A 19416-nucleotide genomic window follows, 5' to 3' on the forward strand; every position below is an offset into this window, starting at 1 on the left:
AAACCCTACCACAAGGGGAAAACATTATTGATGTGAATGCATTAAATGCTGCCTGCAGTGATCCTCAATATAGATTTTTTTTTTAAACAAACAAACATGTCTCTTTTACAAGCTGCAACAAACACGAATGGTTTAATTGCTTAAGACAGGTAATATCAGAGATGAAATACTACATGAAATATATCAATATTGTGTTTTCTCAGTTTACAGTCTCCTGTAAACTACAGAAGGTTGTGCAGAGGAACCTAAACCATGTTGCATTGATTTCTTGTGCCTAAAACAAGAAAGAGAAGCCAGGCAATTTTTCCCCCTGTACTTAATGAAAGTTTGAGCTTGCACATTAAAATGTGCACAACTAAACTAAAATGCACAAGTTGCACTGTAGGAACAATATAATTGAATTTTGACTGTACAGCATCTTTCAAACAGAAACACTGAGTACTCCACAGGCCATTCAAGTTAGGGTTACCATTCATCCGGATTCTGCCGGACATGTCCGGCTTTTTTGAGTTAAAAATAGCCTTCGGGGGGAATTTGTAAATGTCCGGATTTCCCCCCCATGCAGAGCGTGCGCGGCTTACAGGGCAGCCGGCCGGATCCTGCCACTCGCACGGGGCTCCGGCAGCCAGAGCCCCTCCTCCACTTCCCCCTCTTCTCCCCTGCAACTTGAGACCACTCCCCTCCTCTCTCTCCCTCCCTCCTCTCCGTCCCTGCATTCGCAGATCGCCAGCCGGCCATTCGCTCGCCTCGGGCCTCCGGCAGTCTGGAGCTCCGACCCTGCTCCCCTCCCCCTGCTGCCGAGCGCGCTGCTCTGCAGCACTCTGTTCTGAGCGGCACGGTAAGGGGGCCAGGGGGTCAGAGAAGCGGCAGGGAGGTTCTGGAGGGGGTAGTCAAGAGACAGGGGGAGGGTTGGATGGGTCAGGAGTTCGGGGGGGGGGCGTCTGGGGGTTGGGGGTGTAAGGTTTTGGGCAGTCAGAGTACAGGTAGGGGGGTCTCAGGAGGGGGCAGTTAGGGGACAAGGCACAGGGAGGCTTAGGTAGGGGGTGGGGTTCTGGAGGGCAATTAGGAGCAGGGGTCCCAGGAGGGGGCAGTCAGGGGACAGGGAGCAGAGGGGTTTAGATGGGTCAGGAGTTCTGGGGGGGGCTGTGGATAAGGGTTGGGGCAGTCAGGGGACAGGTAGGGGGTAGGGTCCTAGGGGGCCAGTTAGGATGTGGGGAAGGTCTCAGGAGGGGGCAGTCAGGGGACAATGAGCAGGGAGGCTTAGGTAGGGGGTGGAGTCCTGGGGGGCAGTTAGGGGCAGGGGTCTCAGGAGGGGGCAGTCAGGGGACAAGGAGTGGGGGGGAGGGTTGGGGGTTCTGAGGGGGCGGGAAGTGGGAGGGAGTGGAAGGGGCAGGGGCGGGGCTAGGGCAGGACAGGGGCGGGGCTCCTCCCATCCTCTTTTTTGATTGTTGAAATATGGTAACCCTAATTCAAGTCAATTTATGCAAACAGGGAAAAGTATTTAGGTGACAATGCATTATAGAGAAATTCTGCAGCTATGTAAGAGCAGAGATGAAGGAGAGTTTAAGTTAGAAACATTTCAGCAAAACACTTAAGCACATGCTTAACTTCAAGGATTTGCTTAAGTCTACCACTATGCATCAGAGCATTTACAGAGTCATAAAAATGTAGAGCTGGAAGGGAAGTTAAGAGCTCCCCCTGTTCAGACAGATGATTGATGTGTCTGATGTGGGGAGAGCCATGAAGAGTTTTATAAAATGGGAGAAGATTATATAATGCAAAGGGAAAGAAGCAAGTACAAATGGACAGAGGATGTATTCTTTCCCACTTTTAGCTATAGACTATGAGGCAAGCTGGTGCACTTTGGACGCAGAAAAAGCACTAAAGGAGACCTCAAGCATGAGGAATGGAAATATACACTTACCCTATTTGTGGAGTCGTTTTCCCACTTAGTACCTTGTAAAGATTCTCCAGTAATTTTCCATCCCAATAAAGGTCACAAAACTTCTCAGAGACTGCATCACAGAAAGTGTCAAACTTAAGATCCTTTAAGGTGAAAATATAGTTACCTTGTTAAAAAAATAAAATATGATTATTTAGGATTGTTTTTTGTATGTAATAATATATTTATATATAAAGATAAATGTATACATACCCATAGCAAGAACTTCAACTCCATACTCCAGATAGCCATCAAATGCAAACTCTTCTTGTATAAGATGCACTGCTTTCTGTAATAAAGTGTCATTTGTCTCATGCTGCTGGGATAAAATTTCTACACTGAAGGGAGAAGATGCATTTTGATTCACTGATGAATGCGATGTGGGTCCTGGTAAAGGTGAACTACTGCCTACTTCAGTATTGCATTCTTTGTTTTCTAGATAGCTGGTCTGAATAATTTGATTAGTTGAAGGCAATGATAAATTAAAGATTTTGGCTTTCATTTGATCATGTTTGGTCTGTACCATAGTGGGCTCATAATTCTGTAGTTGGCCAAGAAAGGAATTATTTTGTAGATTTATATCAGTGTTATAATTTGCTATTGTACTTGAAAGGAGTACAGGCAAATGATTATAGCAATCATAAGCAATTTTTGACTCAAGAGGTTTATTTGGTATTTGCTCTGATACAGCTAGCTGTATTGGTACAAGTGTTAACACTCTTGTCTCTGGGTCCTGTTTGAGAAGGGAGTTATTTATAAGAGGCGGCCTCTGTGGTGTAGAACAAGCAGAGGAGCTTGAAGAAATTGCAGATAAAGTGTTCTTTTCTTGTAAATTGCATAAGGAATCAGATGGCGATGGCAATTCAACTGTGGATGCAACCATATTGCTTGGATTTTGCTCATTTGAAGGTATCTGGGATGAATGGTTTTGTATGTCTAAATCATGTTTGGGTATCTCAGGTGCAGCTACAACTTCTTCAGCAGCATGGTTTTCAATATCATCTACAAATTCTGATTTGTTGTTACCATCCATATGCATTTCTTTTTGTACATATCTATCAAGTTGCTCAGGAGTGGATGCATGTGTCCCTCTGAAAAAAAAGCAAAGCATTTTGTATGGATGCCTATGTTAGATTTAAGTGTGAAGTTTCAATTTTAACTTATGCTGTATTAGGACATACATACTTTGTTAGCTCTGTGTTTTGCTGCAGTATAATAGGCTTAAAGTGAGTTGCAGAAGAGGTGAATGCAACAGGCAATGTACATGTCTCATTATTTAAAGAAGTCTGACAAGGCACTGGTCCTTTAACTGCTATCAGCTTACTTTCACTAGTAATAGGCACAAATCCTGGAAAGACAAACAGGATTAGGTCAAAGATAAGCAATACCCAGAAAATACAAAGACAAAGTAAATAATCTGTTTAAATAAAAGATTATGATATTTTTTCCACAGTTGTGTTGCACTTTACTTGGCAAGTCTCATGCGATAACAAATTCTGACACTGGAACAAAGGAATAACCACGTAACAACTGGATTACTTACCTACACTAGACTCTGAAGCATCCATTTTGTTTCTTTTATTTTTAAACTCCAAAGGAACATTATCTTGAGAATAGTTTATTTCTTCGTTGAAAGCCTAAGAGTAAAAAGTGAGTTCCATAGTTTGAACAAATAATGCAAGTACTTTACTTCAACAGTCCTCAGCAAGTTATTACTAAAATGATCTTTAATACAGTGTTTCATTGCTCTGCATATCTGTAATCTCCAAAGGAGGACCCAACTGTGTGGGGGTTGAGGGGTAAAGGTGGAGGGGCTGCAGAACTCCTGTGATTGGTAAAACTATTTGTACCAAGCTCATACAAACTGAGCACTTTATCTAAACAAATTCAAGACTACGGATTGTTTGAAAACTCTATTTATTGTCAGTATTCCACACTCATGCCCTGTGACAGTCATGTTAGTATTGTTTTCTGTTCCCTGAAAGGATGAGTATAAGTGAAATAAAGAAGGAAAGTCTGAAAAGTCAACAGCCCTTTGAATTTCTGGCAATGATGGCAGTAGATTGTGGAGGCAGGCTATTAGGATTTAGGAATTTTAGGATATTCTAAATCTTTACTTTTCTGGGCCATGGAAGCCAGGCATTGCCTGAGACACCACTGCTACAAAGATTAGGTTATTGGAGTATTCTATTAGATGGGGCTTAGGTTTAAAGTGATTTTTCTTGTAATTTGCACACAAGATAAGTGTATCGGGCACATACATGCTCAGTGCTAGCCAGAAACAATGGGACAGATTCTGCTTTGTCTTAGAAAATTGCCTGGTGGCCAGGGCTATTGCATAGTACAGTATAACAGATATGGAAATTTGCTACAATATCCTAGTTAATGTGTACTGTACTAAATGTATCACTGTAGGCCAGGAACTGTATGTAATTCTGGGGAGGAGGGAGGAGGGGAAGGACCACAGCCCTCCAGGAACTAGAACAGTGGGGAGTGATTAGGCAAATTTACTCAGGTTGTAATACCTCCCAGAGAGGCACCATCACCTGGACAGACTTGCATATACTGGTTCAAACTGGATTCTCTAGAGACCAGCAGACAAAGAAAGGACTCTTGGATAAATAATCTGAGTTTGATCTGATTCAGGGCCTTCATTCTTATCCAGCAAACAGACAGGCTCTTCCTTCACAGGGGAGACCCCAGTCCTTAGCGAAGGATTAGAAGGACTGACACTTACCAGAACCCTTGTGGTGATGATGGGGTAATCTCTGAAACTTATTAGCATTCGTATAGGTTCTTTTATTGTTTCTTAATATGTTTTCTTTGTAATGATTGTACTCTAAGAATAAATGTACTTGCTTGGAAAGAACTGTATGGAAACATAATGTGGGTAATTAAGCTGTTTTATAGCCTCTGAGGAGAAAAACAGAGCAGGCCTGCAGAGGCATTTGGCTCTACTGGGGAATTTGCAGTTTAGGCAGGGAACTGTGGAGCGTGGAAATACTCTGGTCAGGAGGGAGAAAGATGCATGTCTCTGCCCAAGAAGTGACAGCTGGGGAGCTAGAAGGCTGAGTGTGGGTGCTCTTGTTGGATCACCGAAGGAGAATACAGGGGCAGGTTTACAGTCTTCCATATCCTGCATGACTTGGAAGGCTGCAGATATCTTAAAGTGGGTAGGACCTTTAGCAATGGTTAAGCAATTTTGTTACATTACAGTTCTTTGCAGTAATAAGAAGCAGCTTTAGAGCTACGTCAAATCTTGCAGAGAAAAATTATTAGGTACAAAATGCTAGCACTCCTGATAATAGCTATGGGATGACTGAAAATTGCAATCTGTTAATTGGTATATTTATATGCAAATAGCAAACATATTATTTAATATTTTTAACATAAGCTTTTGTGTTACAACATTCATTTGAGCAATATTTTAATGATTATATTTCATTATTTTTTATGTTAAAAATCTATATTTAAGAGGGCACTTCAGAATATTTGAGTTAAATAGAAAGCAAAAATAAAGCTGTAAGTTAAATTGATCTAAAGCTGTATAATCAAACACAGAACTACAGAGAACTACTATTCTTTCACTAAGATACAATTCTGAAGATGAAGACTGATGTAGATCACCATATTTTGAGGTCCTAACTAGATATTTTGCAGGGAGTGGGGTATGTGTTTGTTTTGTGGTTTTAGGAAGTACTGAGAGGTTTACAAATCCTTACCATGTAAATATCTGAAACAAAACAATCATTAGAATAGTGAGTTTTCATTCACAGATATATTTATAAGAATATAGTAACCAGATTTCTCTATTTAACAGTGGGTTACCATGAGAGTGAGCACAGTTACAACATGTATGACATGGAGATCCTAGGCCATTTTTAGATGCTTTAAAACTATTTTGCAATTCCAATATTTTTAGTACTCAAATCAAATGTTTCTTGTACTGGTATGCACGAGAAGAGAGGAGAACTTAAGTCTGCAGAGAGGCACCCAAAAAGAGAAGAGAAACTTTATATTTGAGATATACCTATCTCATAGAACTGGAAGGGACCCCGAAAGGTCATCGAATCCAGCCCCCTGCCTTCACTAGCAGGACCAAGTACTGATTTTGCCCCAGATCCCTAAGTGGCCCCCTCAAGGACTGAGCTCACAGCCCTGTGTTTAGCAGGCCAATGCTCAAACCACTGAGCTATCCCATTCACCATTCTCTCTTTTCCTTGAATTCTTAGCTTTATATAATTCTTGCTGAAGTTTGACACACATTTCACTGGCTCAAAATATTTGTTCTTCACACAAACTCATTGCTCCCTTGCAACAGCTACAACAAAAGCATAAAAAATTGCTCTCTCCTAAACTGGGTTTTAGGGATTCTACATTAGAATCCTCCAGTGTCCTAGCCTTAAATTAGAATACCCAACTTCTCAGCAAGCTGTGCTCTATTTAGAACTGATTTTAACAACATTGCTTTGAAGACTTAGAGAATCTGGAAGTCAATTATTCACATACAGTGAACTTAAATGTAGCTGCTAGAATATATAGCTACAAGCAGGCATTAGAAATCAGCAAAGCTTTTTAAAAACAGAATACAATTTTCATATCTATTTCATATTCCTACAAGGAATGAAAAATATTCACTCTCAGCAATACCCAAATACTTTTATATTAATGATGTCCCCACAGGAGTAACCACCTAATCATTTACAAGAATTTACAAAATTGAAAGAACAAAAGAATTACACAGCCAGCATAAAAAAATCTTACTGGAACACGTTGTACGGAGATAATTGGAAAAAATGTAATACATTGAAAAAAAATTACTCTTACCTTGAAGGCAGATTTACTCAAAAATGCCAGAATCTTTTTGCTGTTTATACTTTGTTCAAGTAGATAACTACTGCATATCTAAAAGTATTAAACATTTTGAATTAAGACAAAATTTCCACTCAATTAAGATATTTAATAGAGGAGCACTGTCAAGATAAAGTATTCAAATTTTTTTAAATCCAATTCAGGAAGTCTTATTAACTTGTTCCAACTCTCTGGTTGATAACTTCAACATTGATTAAAACACACCCATTAACTCTAAAGGGCACCATTAAAGCACAAAACCAGAAAAGTGATTGGTTACTATTTAGTGAGCTCTCAGGCCATAACTAAAAATTAATTAATATTTTGATATTAAATTCATTATTAAATAGGTTTCTAGCTATGACTGAACACCTAATATTATAAAACTGCTTCATCAAGTCACCTTAATTGCATCAGTTATAGAAGGCCTTTCTTCGGAGTTTCTTTTTGCCATATCCAGAAGAAGAGTCTTTAGTTTCCTTGGCAACACTAGTTTGTGATCAGGTGGATAATTGTATTTGGCTGCTGTCCACAAAATTGCAGCAACACAGTAAATACAGACCTGTTGAAAAAGCAAATATATAATGTAGGGGCAAGGACAGCCGTAAAGCAACATGAACTTCCAAAGAACTGGCTGCATCCTACCCTCAAATATGCTGTTGTACACCCCAGCATATTGCAGGAAGTAGCTTTTATGCATAAGAATAGCAGCTGGTTTTCCAAGCCAGGGTCAACACTCATTAGTTTCCTTACTTTCCTCTTAATATATGCAAGAGGATTCAGGGGGAAAAAAACCAAACATGTTCTCATTATTTTGTAGCAGGTCTTTCATATAAAAATAATTCTAAATTAATTGCAGGCTTTGGGATCCTGCCCCAAAACACTGCCAGTAGCAACTTACTTAAGAACAGGCTGCTATAATTCAGCAAGCTAATTGTCGGAAACTATTACAGCATTCCCATTATGAATCCTACCTTTAGAGAGATGATAGATTTAATTAGAAAAACTAAGTACTGAAAATTTGTTCTAGGAATTGTGCTAACTGCAGTGAGACCACTTGAAGTTGCCACAGTGAGGAACGTTAAAAAGACTTTAAATGATTTCCATTTTTGATTAAAGTATGTTAAAAACAGACAGCCAAATTCTACTCACTTAGCAGAATATACCTACCTTGCCAGTGTTGTTGGAACTTTGACAATACTAAAGCAGCAGAATTTTACACCTTAACCTAGCCATTAATATTTTGCCATGGATGTCAACAGGACCAGGATTTCACCCTAAGAGTTCATGTATTTACTAAAACGACCATTCAACCCAGGACAGACTTTCAGAGGTTTTTTCACTGGACACTGACTAGCACAATTACTTTGACGGGCATTAAATTTCCCACATTCTCAAACTGTAGTCACAACCAGCGCCAGTGCAAGGAAGTTTGGCGCCCTAGGCGAAACTTCCACCTGGCACCCCCCCCCCCAGCCCTGCGGCAGCTTCACGCCCTCCCCCCGCCCTGAGGTGCCCCCCCCCCCACGGCAGCTTCCCCCCCCGCCCTGAGGTGCCTCCCCCGCGGCAGCTCCCCACCCCAGCTCACCTCTGCTCCGCCTCCTCCCCGAGTACACCGCCCCCGCTCTAATTCTCCTCCCCTCCCAGGCTTGTGGCGCCAAACAGCTGATTGGCGCTGCAAGCCTGGGAGGCGGGAGAAGTGGAGCAGCGACCGCGCACTCGGGGAGGGGGCGTAGGAACGATGTAAAAAAAAATTGGGGGCACCGCTTTTTGGCGCCCCCAATCTTGGCGCCCTAGGCAACCGCCTAGTTTGCCTAAATGGTAGCACCAGCCCTGGTCACAACTGTTAAATACACAACATGTACAAGCTAGGTAAGTTCTACCTGGGCAAGACCTAAGTTTTGTAGTTAGAGTCAACATTTCCTGGCATCTCAGGGAAGTGGGAAAATGTTTCCATTTTGTCCTGAACTGTTCTAATAGAGAGTTTATCTGCTTCCAGGATGACTTAACTATAAGCACAGAGAAAAATCAACATCCTTAAGATTCAGGGATACCGGATCGAAAGGAAAACAACAAGCCTTCTCTCTAGAGCAGAAGTTCTTGGAAATACTGGAAATGGTCTAAAAAAAGAAGCAAGTTACAAAAGTAGTATATATTATTTACAAAAACACAGAGTTATGCTAAGTATTCATGGATGAAGAAAGCATTGTCCTTTTAGATTTTTTTTTTTAAGCCAGCTGCTGAAATAAGGAAATGTACTGAATGGGAGAAAATCAGTATCCTCAAGGGAACATGTCAAGAAGCTACCTTTACAATAAGGTTAGGAACACAGATATCACCTTGATATCAAGGTGATAAGCATCTGTTATATTACATACACATACCAAAGCTGATAGACATCCTCCATATCACTCATAAAAGAGGGCTCAGGCTGGAGGGACAGAGTTTATATTCCCTCCCACACATGCACAGGACCCTCTGGTTTTCCCTCATGCCCAGGTGATGCCTCCCTCACCACTGGCTGTACCCTCTGCCCCCAGCTCCTGAGGAAAGGGACGACCTATAAAGGAGTCACTATCCTTTTTTCCTCCACCAGTTCAAACAAAGCCACTCTGCATTTGAGATTGCAGGGGCTGCATTTTCCATGTCCCTATAGAGAGGTATTCTGTGATCAACAAACAAGGTGGGAAACAATAATGAGCCCTAAATTTCTGTAAGTGAAATAGCTGTGTGAATACTGAGAAAATAACACCACAATCTGGAGTTCGTTAGACATGCTAATCGCTCTCCAATTTTTAAAACTTTTATACATATTACATAGTTAATTTCAAACAATCTAAAAATCAATAAGAAGATTGTAGGTCTTGGGATGCTTAAAATGTCCAGTTTATGCTAAAACTGCCATTTTCTACTCAGCCAAATCCATAGCAAGTCAAAATTGGCTTGAAGTTGAATTGAAAACCAGTTTTTCTTTTAGATTGCGAGGCATCAATTTTTCATCCTCAGCGTGTGAGTCTATTCTGAAAAGTGCCAGTGTAAACATAGCATTTTTTTATACACACAGAAAAGATTTGTTGGGTATCAGTCATATATGCTGACTAATGATAAAATTATATATTTTACTTCTCTTAGAATGGTAGAGACAAAACAGTATGAATTGCAGATTCTATGCCACCTTGCACATCAGAATTGAAGGCAATGGGTTTGCACAGGTGTCAATGAAAGCATAATTTGAACTGCATCACCTTTTATTACTGTTGATGCATAATATGGAAGGAAGTAATTTTGATTCTAAGAGCCAGGTAAGAGTGTGCAGTATTACAGTTAGAAATGCACATCTTACTTGTTATCTGAGCCCATGGATTACAGATATTATTGAAAAAAATAAAACAAATCCACTGTGCTATTTTTACAATCACTTTTCAGAGTAGACCTGCACTTTAAAACAATAGGTCATAAACTGATAAGTGCATGGGACTGGGAGTGGCCTATGAACACTTGAGTTTCTTGCCACTGACTTCTTACGTGTAGTCTGTTTCTTACATCTACCCCCATTTACTTACTTACCTCACAGAAGAATACCACAGCGCTACTTATTTACCTGTCTCACCAATGACATTGAAGTCCTGACTGTAGACAGTGGTGGCATTTCCATCATGTCTGGTTACAAACTGCCATGCAAACAATTCATGGTTGCTAGCCCACGTAACCTCAAACATGACAAAACATGGGTGATCATCAGTGATTAGCAGTCACAGAATCAAATAGGGCTATAGTGTAACTGATAAAAATGGTGAATTAGTTGAACTGTAGGCAGATGCGCTCAACTTGAATTTAATTCATGACCCCACACCTTCCGGTTCTTTCAACAGCAACTAATGGAAACGGGGCTACCTCCCTAATCTGGTATTTGTCACGCAAAAACATAGCTAGTTTGTGTAACAAACTTAATATGGGTCTGGTTCCACATTCGCATCACCAGCCTATCGCCATCCAGATCAATGCAGCCATAACACCTAACTCAGTACCATTCCAGCACAGCTTTAACTTTAAGAAAGCTGAATGGAAGGGCTTCACCAACGACCTCAATGCCACTATAAGAAAGACAGACCCAATACCAGAAAATTATGATCAGTTTGTCAGTGTGGTGCATACTGTCTCAAGGAAACATATTCCACAAGACTGCATTACAAATTATGTGCCAGGATTAACATCTGAGTTATTGGATCGGTATGCAAAATACAAACAGAAGTTTGAAGCGGACCCATTTGCTGAGGATACCATCACAGCTAGCAAAGAACTCTATACTAAAGGATGAAAAGCAGAAGTCATGGCAGAATCTCAGAGTGTGAACATGACCCAAAGCAGAAAGAAAGTATGAATAACTAATGATCAAAGGAAGCAGAGCAGCACTATAATGTTATTGCAGACCAGGTCACACACCAACTCCTAGAGAATTACAGGTTACCAAACAACCCAAGATGTGGTTTGAATGGCAAGAAGACAAGGTGATAATACAATTATAATTATAATTTTAGGGCACATGACTGAATTAATCTCCAGAATTAACACCCTCAAGAATGGCAAAGCCACCAATCTAGGTGACATCTGTATAGAACAAATCAAACACTTCAGACCAGCAGCAAAGAACTAGTTAATCAAGTTGTTTAGCACATGCTCAGCCTCATATTAAGTACCCAAGATCTGGTGACAAGCATGTATTGTGGCACTCCTGAAAGTATGCAATGAGCTGAAGAACTTCAGGCCTGTATCACTACTATGTCATTTCTACAAACCATACAAGCATCTAATTGTAAACCATCTATCATGACTTGCTGAAAAGCATCTAATCCCAGAGCAAACTGAATTCCACCCAGGCAAGTCATGCACCAATCAAGTGCTGAACATCACTCAATATATTAAAGATGGCTTTGAAAATGGTATGGTAACAGGGCCGTGTTGGAACTAGGGGTGCTGAGAGTGTGGTAACACCCCCTGACTTGAAGTGGTTTCTGTGATATACAGGTTTACAATTTTGTTCAATGGCTTTGAGCACCCCCACTATAAAAATAGTTCCAACACCACTGTTGTCGACCTATCAGCAGCATATGACACAGTGAATCACTGTAGGCTCTTCACTAAAATATACAACATGATGAAAGATCATCACCTCATGACGACTGATAAAAATGTTGTTTTTAGTACAGATTGTATGTCAAACTGTTTGGGAAGTGGAGCCAACGGTGGCAACAAAAAAATGCCATACCACAAGGGAGCGTACTCTCGCCAATACTTTTCAACATCTACATGAACGATCAACCAATCCATCTCAGCACAAGAAGTTTTATCTATGCCAAGGACCTATGCGTTGCTGCCCAGGCCAAGGATCTGGCCCAGATTGAAGCTATGTTAATATTGGTGCTGTCCAGGCTCTCAGTTTATCACAACAAGAACCAATTGCATGCTAACCCAGCCAAAAAGCAAGTGAGTTTTCCATCTTTGCAATCGTGAGGCCAATGGAGAAGTTATCATCATCTGGAATTGGGTATCCCTTGCCCATTGCTAGAACCTTGTCTATCTTGGAATAATGCTAGACCACACTCTCTCTTTTAAGGCACACATGGAGGAAAAGACAAAATGCAAAGTTAGCACCTAGAACAATGGTTCCCAAACTTTAACAACCTGTGAACCCTTATCACTAAAATGTCAAGTCTCACGAACCCCCTCCTAAAAATGAATATTTCCAGGGATTTTCTCCTTTACCTGAGTATAAGTTATAAAAGCAGTAATCTTGGAAATATAAAAGTTGTTTTTATGACATGATTATTAGACACTATTTATTAATATTATTTATCATTACACTATTTTTATTACATTATGAAAACCGCAACACTCTTCGGAGCTTGTATTATTTTGAATAAGCCTGTTATAAGACAAGGCTCCTATGTTTCATCAAGGAGTATCAGATGTGAAACAGCATGAAAGTATTTAAGAAGACAACTCAAAGAATTCCTCCTAAACAAGCATTCAGGTCTTGAGCAGTCCTGGCAAACAATGCACGTTACAACAAAGCTTAAATTGTTCCTTATAATAATTTTAAAAACAATACTAGCTGCCTATTTAATTTTAAAAACAGCAAAAAATATCCACCTCCTTTTCCATTTCTTATAAGGAGTCTTGAAGTTTAAATCTCCTCAGTGTGATAGATATGCTTGCTTTGATCTGCTTAGCTCTTGGAAATCCAGGGGCTCCAGGCTGCTGGCCCCATGCTGCCTGGGGTTCCTAGGGACAGCTCTGTCCGCCATTAGGGATTCGCCCCCCCCCCCCGAGAACCCCCTGTAACATTTCATGAACCCCTGTTTAGGAACCACTGATCTAAAACAACTTACACAGGAAGCTTAGAAATTAAAAATGGGGAACCAACCCAACACTAAGAGCCTTCCAAAGACAGCTGACATAACAAACTTTCCAGTGGATACCACACAATCATTTTACAAGTATGAACATGGGGATGTAGGGTGTTCCCCTGAGGTATAGAGTGTCACAAGCTGCCACTACATCACAGAAGTCTAAAACCAACAAACATGAACAGCCTTTATGTGCTTGCCAGAATCACTCCATCAGATATTAGGAGAGTGGTAACAATCAAAATGGTACAATTGACACAGGCTGAAGATACTGGACTTCTGCTGTAGGGCCACTCTGCAGCAGTTATCCACTTGAAATCACGGAAAAAACTTCCTAGCTGTAACAGAACTGCTTATAAAACAAAATCACTGACAGCTACATGACTGGAAAGGTAGTGTACTGTACAGGGCTCAAAATACTCATGAAGGATGTCAAAATGCACATCAATCTTGCTAAACGCCTTCCCACGGGCGCGGGAAAGGATTGGTCGACTTGGAGATGTTTAAATCGCCTCTGTCAAGGCTGAATCCCCACTCTGTCACTCCGAGAGCAGAATTTAAGGGTAGAGGCCTGCAAGGATTCTAAAAATTAATACGTGCCACTCCAGACTCGTATTAAACTCCCAAGGTTACAGCTTTTCTCCGACCTTGGCTTGGTAAATGCTGCCACCACCCAAATGCAAAAAACCCACTTTGAACCCAGGAAGGAGCACTTGGGAATTTCTCCCTGTGGGGTACCTTCAAGCCCTTTCACCGCCCCCTCCTTCCCCTCCGGTGGAAGAGATGAGAAAGAAAAAGGAAATTAGCTGTGGTTATCAGCTAAACAAACAACATGCACAAACCTTTTAGGACACCAAAAATCCAATCCTGTTCTTAAATACAGTACATTTTATTAAAAACAAAAAGGGAAGAAATACATTTGGAACTCAGGCTTTTTGCTAGATCTTAAAAGAAACAATTACAAATTTTAGCACCCAAAACAGCTTTCTTGGGGGGTTCAGCTTAAAGGTTACAAGCAAACAAAAAGCATCAGAGGTTAGCACAGAGGAAATCCACAAGCCTTAAAAAATAAACAGACATAAACCTGATTGCGTCTAGCTAAACATTCTGATCTACTTACACATTTGGAGTTCAGATAAGTAGCTCTAGGCATGATCTGATGATTTATGATCATACCTGACTTAAAGCTGCTTATAGCATGGCTGCTCTGTCTCTCCAGCCCAGAGAACAACAGACAAAGGGAAAGTTTCCTTCCCCATTTTAAAAAGTTCTGTCTTCCCATTGGCTCTTTTGGTCAAGTGCCCACTTTTTTCCCCCCTTTACCTGGGGGACTTTTTAACCCTTTACAGGTAAAGCAAGTAAAGAACAGCTACCAAGAGGGATTTTACAGCTAACTGGCTGGCTGGGTGTCAATCAAAGGGAGCTATCTCCCCACTTTGTTTATCACAACCTCTGAACAAGAATTGGTGGGTCAAAAGTCAACATGGGGAAGTGAGGCTATTCCAATAACCCAGAAAACATGTGACTGAAAAGAAAAATAAACCATGGAACCTCTATTCATCTGCTGGCTCCTAGAGGAACTGCGGACCATCAAAGATCTCACAGGGGCTACAGATCAAGCCATATCTTGTGCCCAACATTGGATGAACTTATGACTGTGGTGGAAGGACACAAGATGATGACCAATCTCCCAGAAAATACAGTACTTACTTGTTTCCAACTATTATGAAGATAATAAGTAGCACTCATAGTGCTCTTCATTACTACCATCATCTTTGGGTTAAGAGTTCCTTAAATTTCTCCATGTAAAGAAGTCCTATCAGCAGAACTATACTGGTATAATTATACTACTGTCATTGTACTGATATACAGTACACCTGGACACTTATTCTGGAGTAAATGTCCATATGCAGAGTTCTACCAGTATAACGATAGCAGTATAATTATACCAGCACAGGTCTGCTGGTAGATTATTCGCATAGAGACTCTAGGCTGAAGCCCAAGCTTTGAAGTGCTTGTTTCTGCATCAAATGAATAATTTAGAATGCTGTAGCCTCCAGTGCCATTTCCATTGTAAGCGGATTAAAAGCAATCAAACTTTATGAAAGTACTTTTGAAAATAGATTTTTGGGTTCACACTTCAATACTTGGGAAAAATGAGAAGTGCTTCATAAGAAGCAACCATTTTATTCATGAGAGCAACATCAAACATTTGATGGATGATAGATGTACTCATTGAATCTTGAAAATATTTATCCTTCAGCCTCAAGCCTCACTGAACAGCAGAAGTATGCAGCACTCTTCCCCCCCACCAAATAAAATGAATAACTACTCACATGTAAGAGACTCATAGACATGCCCCAAATCATATGACATTACCTTCTCAGTAACAAAATCCACTTCTTCAATTTCAGGAGCCAGATAAAATGTATCATAACATCCTAAAAAAAGAGAAGAGAAACCAAAACCAAAGAAGTAACATATTTGCTTTCCTCTCTTCCACAACAAGGAGGAAAAATAGCTTTTATTACTATTTTACCTTCATCTTTTGGAGCAGCAAAGAGAACATTTCCATGGCAGTCAATCAGCACACAGTCCAAACATAAAAACACTGCAAAATAGGTCACAAGAGAATCATAGCTATACCAAAGTGCATCCTTTGAAGAATGAATTCTAACATGAATAATTATGTCTGAATTTGTTTGAAAAATATTTAATATTGACACTCTCATGAATAATGTAACCAATTAAGTTTGTGTGTAATATAGTTAAATAAAAACTAAAGTTGAGACACAAACTGGCTAATAAAAAGTAAGAAGATAAAATTACCCAGACCTGCAGGTAAAGACACCCTATTACTGCAGAATAAAAACAAGAAAGCAAGACAAAGTTGGGCCTTTAGGAATAGAAAGGACTTTGTAATAACATCACAATACTGTATGTAACGTCTCTTTTCATGTAGTGCAGAAGAGTGATGTCAGACGAGAACAAAAGCAGCAGCTCTGGCTGGATCTGCCTAGTCTCCTCACAAGGTAAACACGAAGGTATGAAATTACTAACCTAAGAGAATTTTTTTTTTCCAAACCTTGAAGTGACAATACCGTGGAGATTAAATGTAACAAATGCTCAACTAAGGTCCCACTAAAGTGAAATTAACTGGGACAGCCGACAATAAATGCAGAGGCAATATCGTCAAGGAGACTGAACACAGAGCTAGAAGGGCCATTTTATCTGGAAAGGAATTGAAAGCATGTTTGGCAGCAAGCCAGATGCAGGACTCCTCTGGGAATTTTAAGATTTAGAGCCCAATCCTGCAAACACTTGTGCACAAGTAGCTTTACTTACCTAAGTAGGCTCATTGAAGAAGATCCTCACTTGCATAAGCATTTGCTGGCTCAGACCCTCAGCCCTACTCTGTTTAAGAAAATACTTGAGTTGTATAAATATTTTAACTGAGGTGAAATCTCAAGAAACTAATTTTCCTGTATTTAACATTAAGAATGTAAGATCATTTTATAAAAACTCAACCATGCAAAACAGATGAGTAAGACACTCTCTCCATTAGATATCTTAAAAGCACAGACTGACTTAATGTGCTTTGATATGATAAGCCATCTGATTAATGTGGTTCTGTCTCAGTGGGCAAGCATCAAATAAACCCTTTTCCTATGAAAAAAAGTATTAGGGTAATAAATTTACATGATATAAATTCTAAAAAAAAAGAGAGAGAAGTTTGAATATGTTCTGAGAAAAATGTGAAAAAGTCCTTCTTTAGTTAACAAATCCATGCAGAGCGGGTTAAGACAGAACAGCGAGGAAATTAAAAGTTATTGGCCTCAATTCAGGAGAGCACTTAAACAGTGCTTAACTGTAAGTACATGCTTAAGTCCCATTGTCATCCATAGGATATAAATCACATCCTTTGGTACTGTCCTGAAGAGGGATGCTTTCCTGGAGTGGAGGGCTATTACTTATTATATCAACTGAGGCAGTGCCCAGAAGCATCAACAGGGCTAGGACCCCATTTTGTTAGATGTTGTCCTTGCCCCCAACGAGTTTAGATTTTAAAGCCCTGAACCTCCAATTTGATCCATGCAGGGCAACCCTGGAGCCTCACTGAAGTCAGGAGGGCTCTGCAAGAGTGGAAGGATCTTCCATGTATCCAATCATAAAATCTGGGCCAAAGCCCAGAAGCAACATACAAAGGGTAAGAGGAAAGGAAATAATCAAAGTCCCAATAAAGGACTCAATGTACATGCAGGGATCCATAGTACCAGAATCCAGTGTAGGGTCAGGTTCAAAATACATAAATTTAGAGGATGTTTTAAATGCACTTGAGCTACCTCAAAAATTCTTAGTTAGCTAATTATTTGGAAAGTGGGTTTGAGAACGATTCAGAAGGAGGAAAATATATCCTTATAAATATACTCAAGAAGGGTAGCCTACACATAGGACAGCATTGGGAAAGGCAGGAAGCATTAAAATTAAAAGGGATACTGATTTTTAAAAAAATAATTAAAAATCAATTTTATAACAGGAGTATCCTGTATACAGTGTGTCATTAAGTTTTTTTGTTTGTTTGTTTGTTTTAAGTACAGTAAAAGACATGCTATCCAGCATGTTGGACGAATGGGGGTTGCAAGCTAGGCAAAATTCCAGATAACTAAGGGGGCTCAGGGAGGGAGTTTGGATGCGGGAAGGGGCTCGGGGCAGGAGGCTGGGGTGTGCAGGGTCGGCTCTGGCTTTTTGGCCACCCCAAGTAGGGGTGCAGGGGGACCGGCTGCGGGGGCGGGAGGGGAAGGGAGCAGGCGGGAGAGAGAGAGAGAGAGAGAAGGGGGTAGCCAGGGCTACAGCAGGGGCGCTGCCACGCAGCCCCTCCCGCTGCGCTGCCTCCTGCCTCGAAGGCTCCGCTCTGGTTGGCGGGGAGGGAAGGAAGAGGACTGCCCTGCAGGGCGCTCTGGTTCTCTGCGCCGCCGCCCCCTACAGGGCGGCCGGAACGGGGGGAAAAAAAAAGCGTCCGTGCCACCCTAGGATTGGGCTGAATGCCACCTCGAACAATCTGCCGCCCCAAGCACCAGCTTGCTCAGCTGGTGCCTGGAGCTGGCCCTGGGGGTGCGGGATGGGTTTTGGGGTGCCAGATCCAGGCCTCGCTGACCTCTGGCAGCTTCGACCTCAGGCAGCTCCCTGCAAGCGGCAACATGTCCCTGCTGCTTCTAGGCAGAGGCACAGCCAGGCGGCTTTCCGCACTGCCCTGCCCCGCCCACTGGCTGTGCAGCTCCCATTGACCAGGGACCACGGCCTATGGGAGCTGCAGGGGTGGTACCTGAGGCAGAGGCAGTACGCAGAGCTGCCTGCCCATGCCTCCGCCTAGGAGTGGCAGGGACATGTCGCTGCTTGTGGGGAGCCGCCGAGGTGAGCGCCACCCAGATCTAGTACCCTGAAATGCCAGTTTCTAGAGTTTTGAAAGTGCCAGAAAACGCAACTTGTACGGTATTAGTAAGACAGCAGAATCACGTATGTTTAGAACAGTCTTTTGGATAAACTCAAGAAGGTCCCTATCATACAAACTCAGTTCACTATTGCTCTCGCTCCCTATGAACATACCTGTTTGCAATCTCTTTTGTTTCAGATTGACTTCTGCTCTGGTGCTAAACACCTTCTTGCAGGACTACGGGAAGAGCCATACATACTGCTCTAGGGCAGCTTGTAAGTGATGTCATCACTCTCATGCAAGAGACAAGAAGTGAAACTGACCAACAAACCAGTGAAGTCGATTATACTGAATGTGCTGTCAAAGTAAACAAATGAAGCTACAGGCGGAAAAACGTACTAACTTTTTGTTGTAATTTATTTCAGTTATAGTAGCCTTATGGGTTACTGGTTCAACATTTTCATATGGAAATGTTATTTTCAGGTTCGTAGTGTCCTTTTCCAGCTGCATGTGCAAATTCACTCTTTCCTTGTCTGAATTACAACACAGATTTTAATACTTTGGTGTCACAATCACATAAAATAAATAGCATATGTATAAAGTATTGTATCACAGTGGTCCAGAGGTATCTCTTTATTAACTCGGGACCCAATCCTGCAAGCTGCTGTGTGGGCAACCCCACCCCCATGCAAGTCTCCACTGCAGTCAATGGGGGCCTACAAAGGTGAAGTACCTTGTGGGATCATGGCCTTAGGCTATTTACATGGCAAGTTGTAAGGTATATA

General features: G+C 41.2%; 1 protein-coding gene across 21 annotated transcripts in view; it reads right to left on the reverse strand.

Moving 5' to 3' along the window:
- The window catches only part of KNDC1 (kinase non-catalytic C-lobe domain containing 1), a 111974-nt gene that overhangs the window by 43299 nt on the left and 49259 nt on the right, over window positions 1-19416 (reverse strand). For 16 of the 21 annotated variants that reach the window (XR_010589281.1, XR_010589280.1, XM_042856773.2 and 13 more), the window contains 8 exons: window positions 15740-15811; window positions 15580-15641; window positions 7197-7355; window positions 6770-6847; window positions 3486-3579; window positions 3128-3290; window positions 2156-3033; window positions 1925-2069 (listed from right to left, as the gene is read on the reverse strand). Coding sequence is in view for 19 of the 21 variants with exons in the window: in XM_042856773.2 (XP_042712707.2) it covers window positions 1925-2069; window positions 2156-3033; window positions 3128-3290; window positions 3486-3579; window positions 6770-6847; window positions 7197-7355; window positions 15580-15641; window positions 15740-15811 (1651 nt within the window). In the remaining 2 variants the exon portion in view is untranslated. The remainder of the gene's footprint in view (window positions 1-1924; window positions 2070-2155; window positions 3034-3127; window positions 3291-3485; window positions 3580-6769; window positions 6848-7196; window positions 7356-15579; window positions 15642-15739; window positions 15812-19416) is intronic. The other 5 variants (XM_042856776.2, XM_065552120.1, XM_042856784.2 and 2 more) reach the window with 2 other exon arrangements.

The sequence above is a fragment of the Chrysemys picta genome, chromosome 7, assembly GCF_011386835.1.
Source record: "Chrysemys picta bellii isolate R12L10 chromosome 7, ASM1138683v2, whole genome shotgun sequence".
Classification (NCBI taxonomy): Eukaryota; Metazoa; Chordata; order Testudines; family Emydidae; genus Chrysemys; species Chrysemys picta.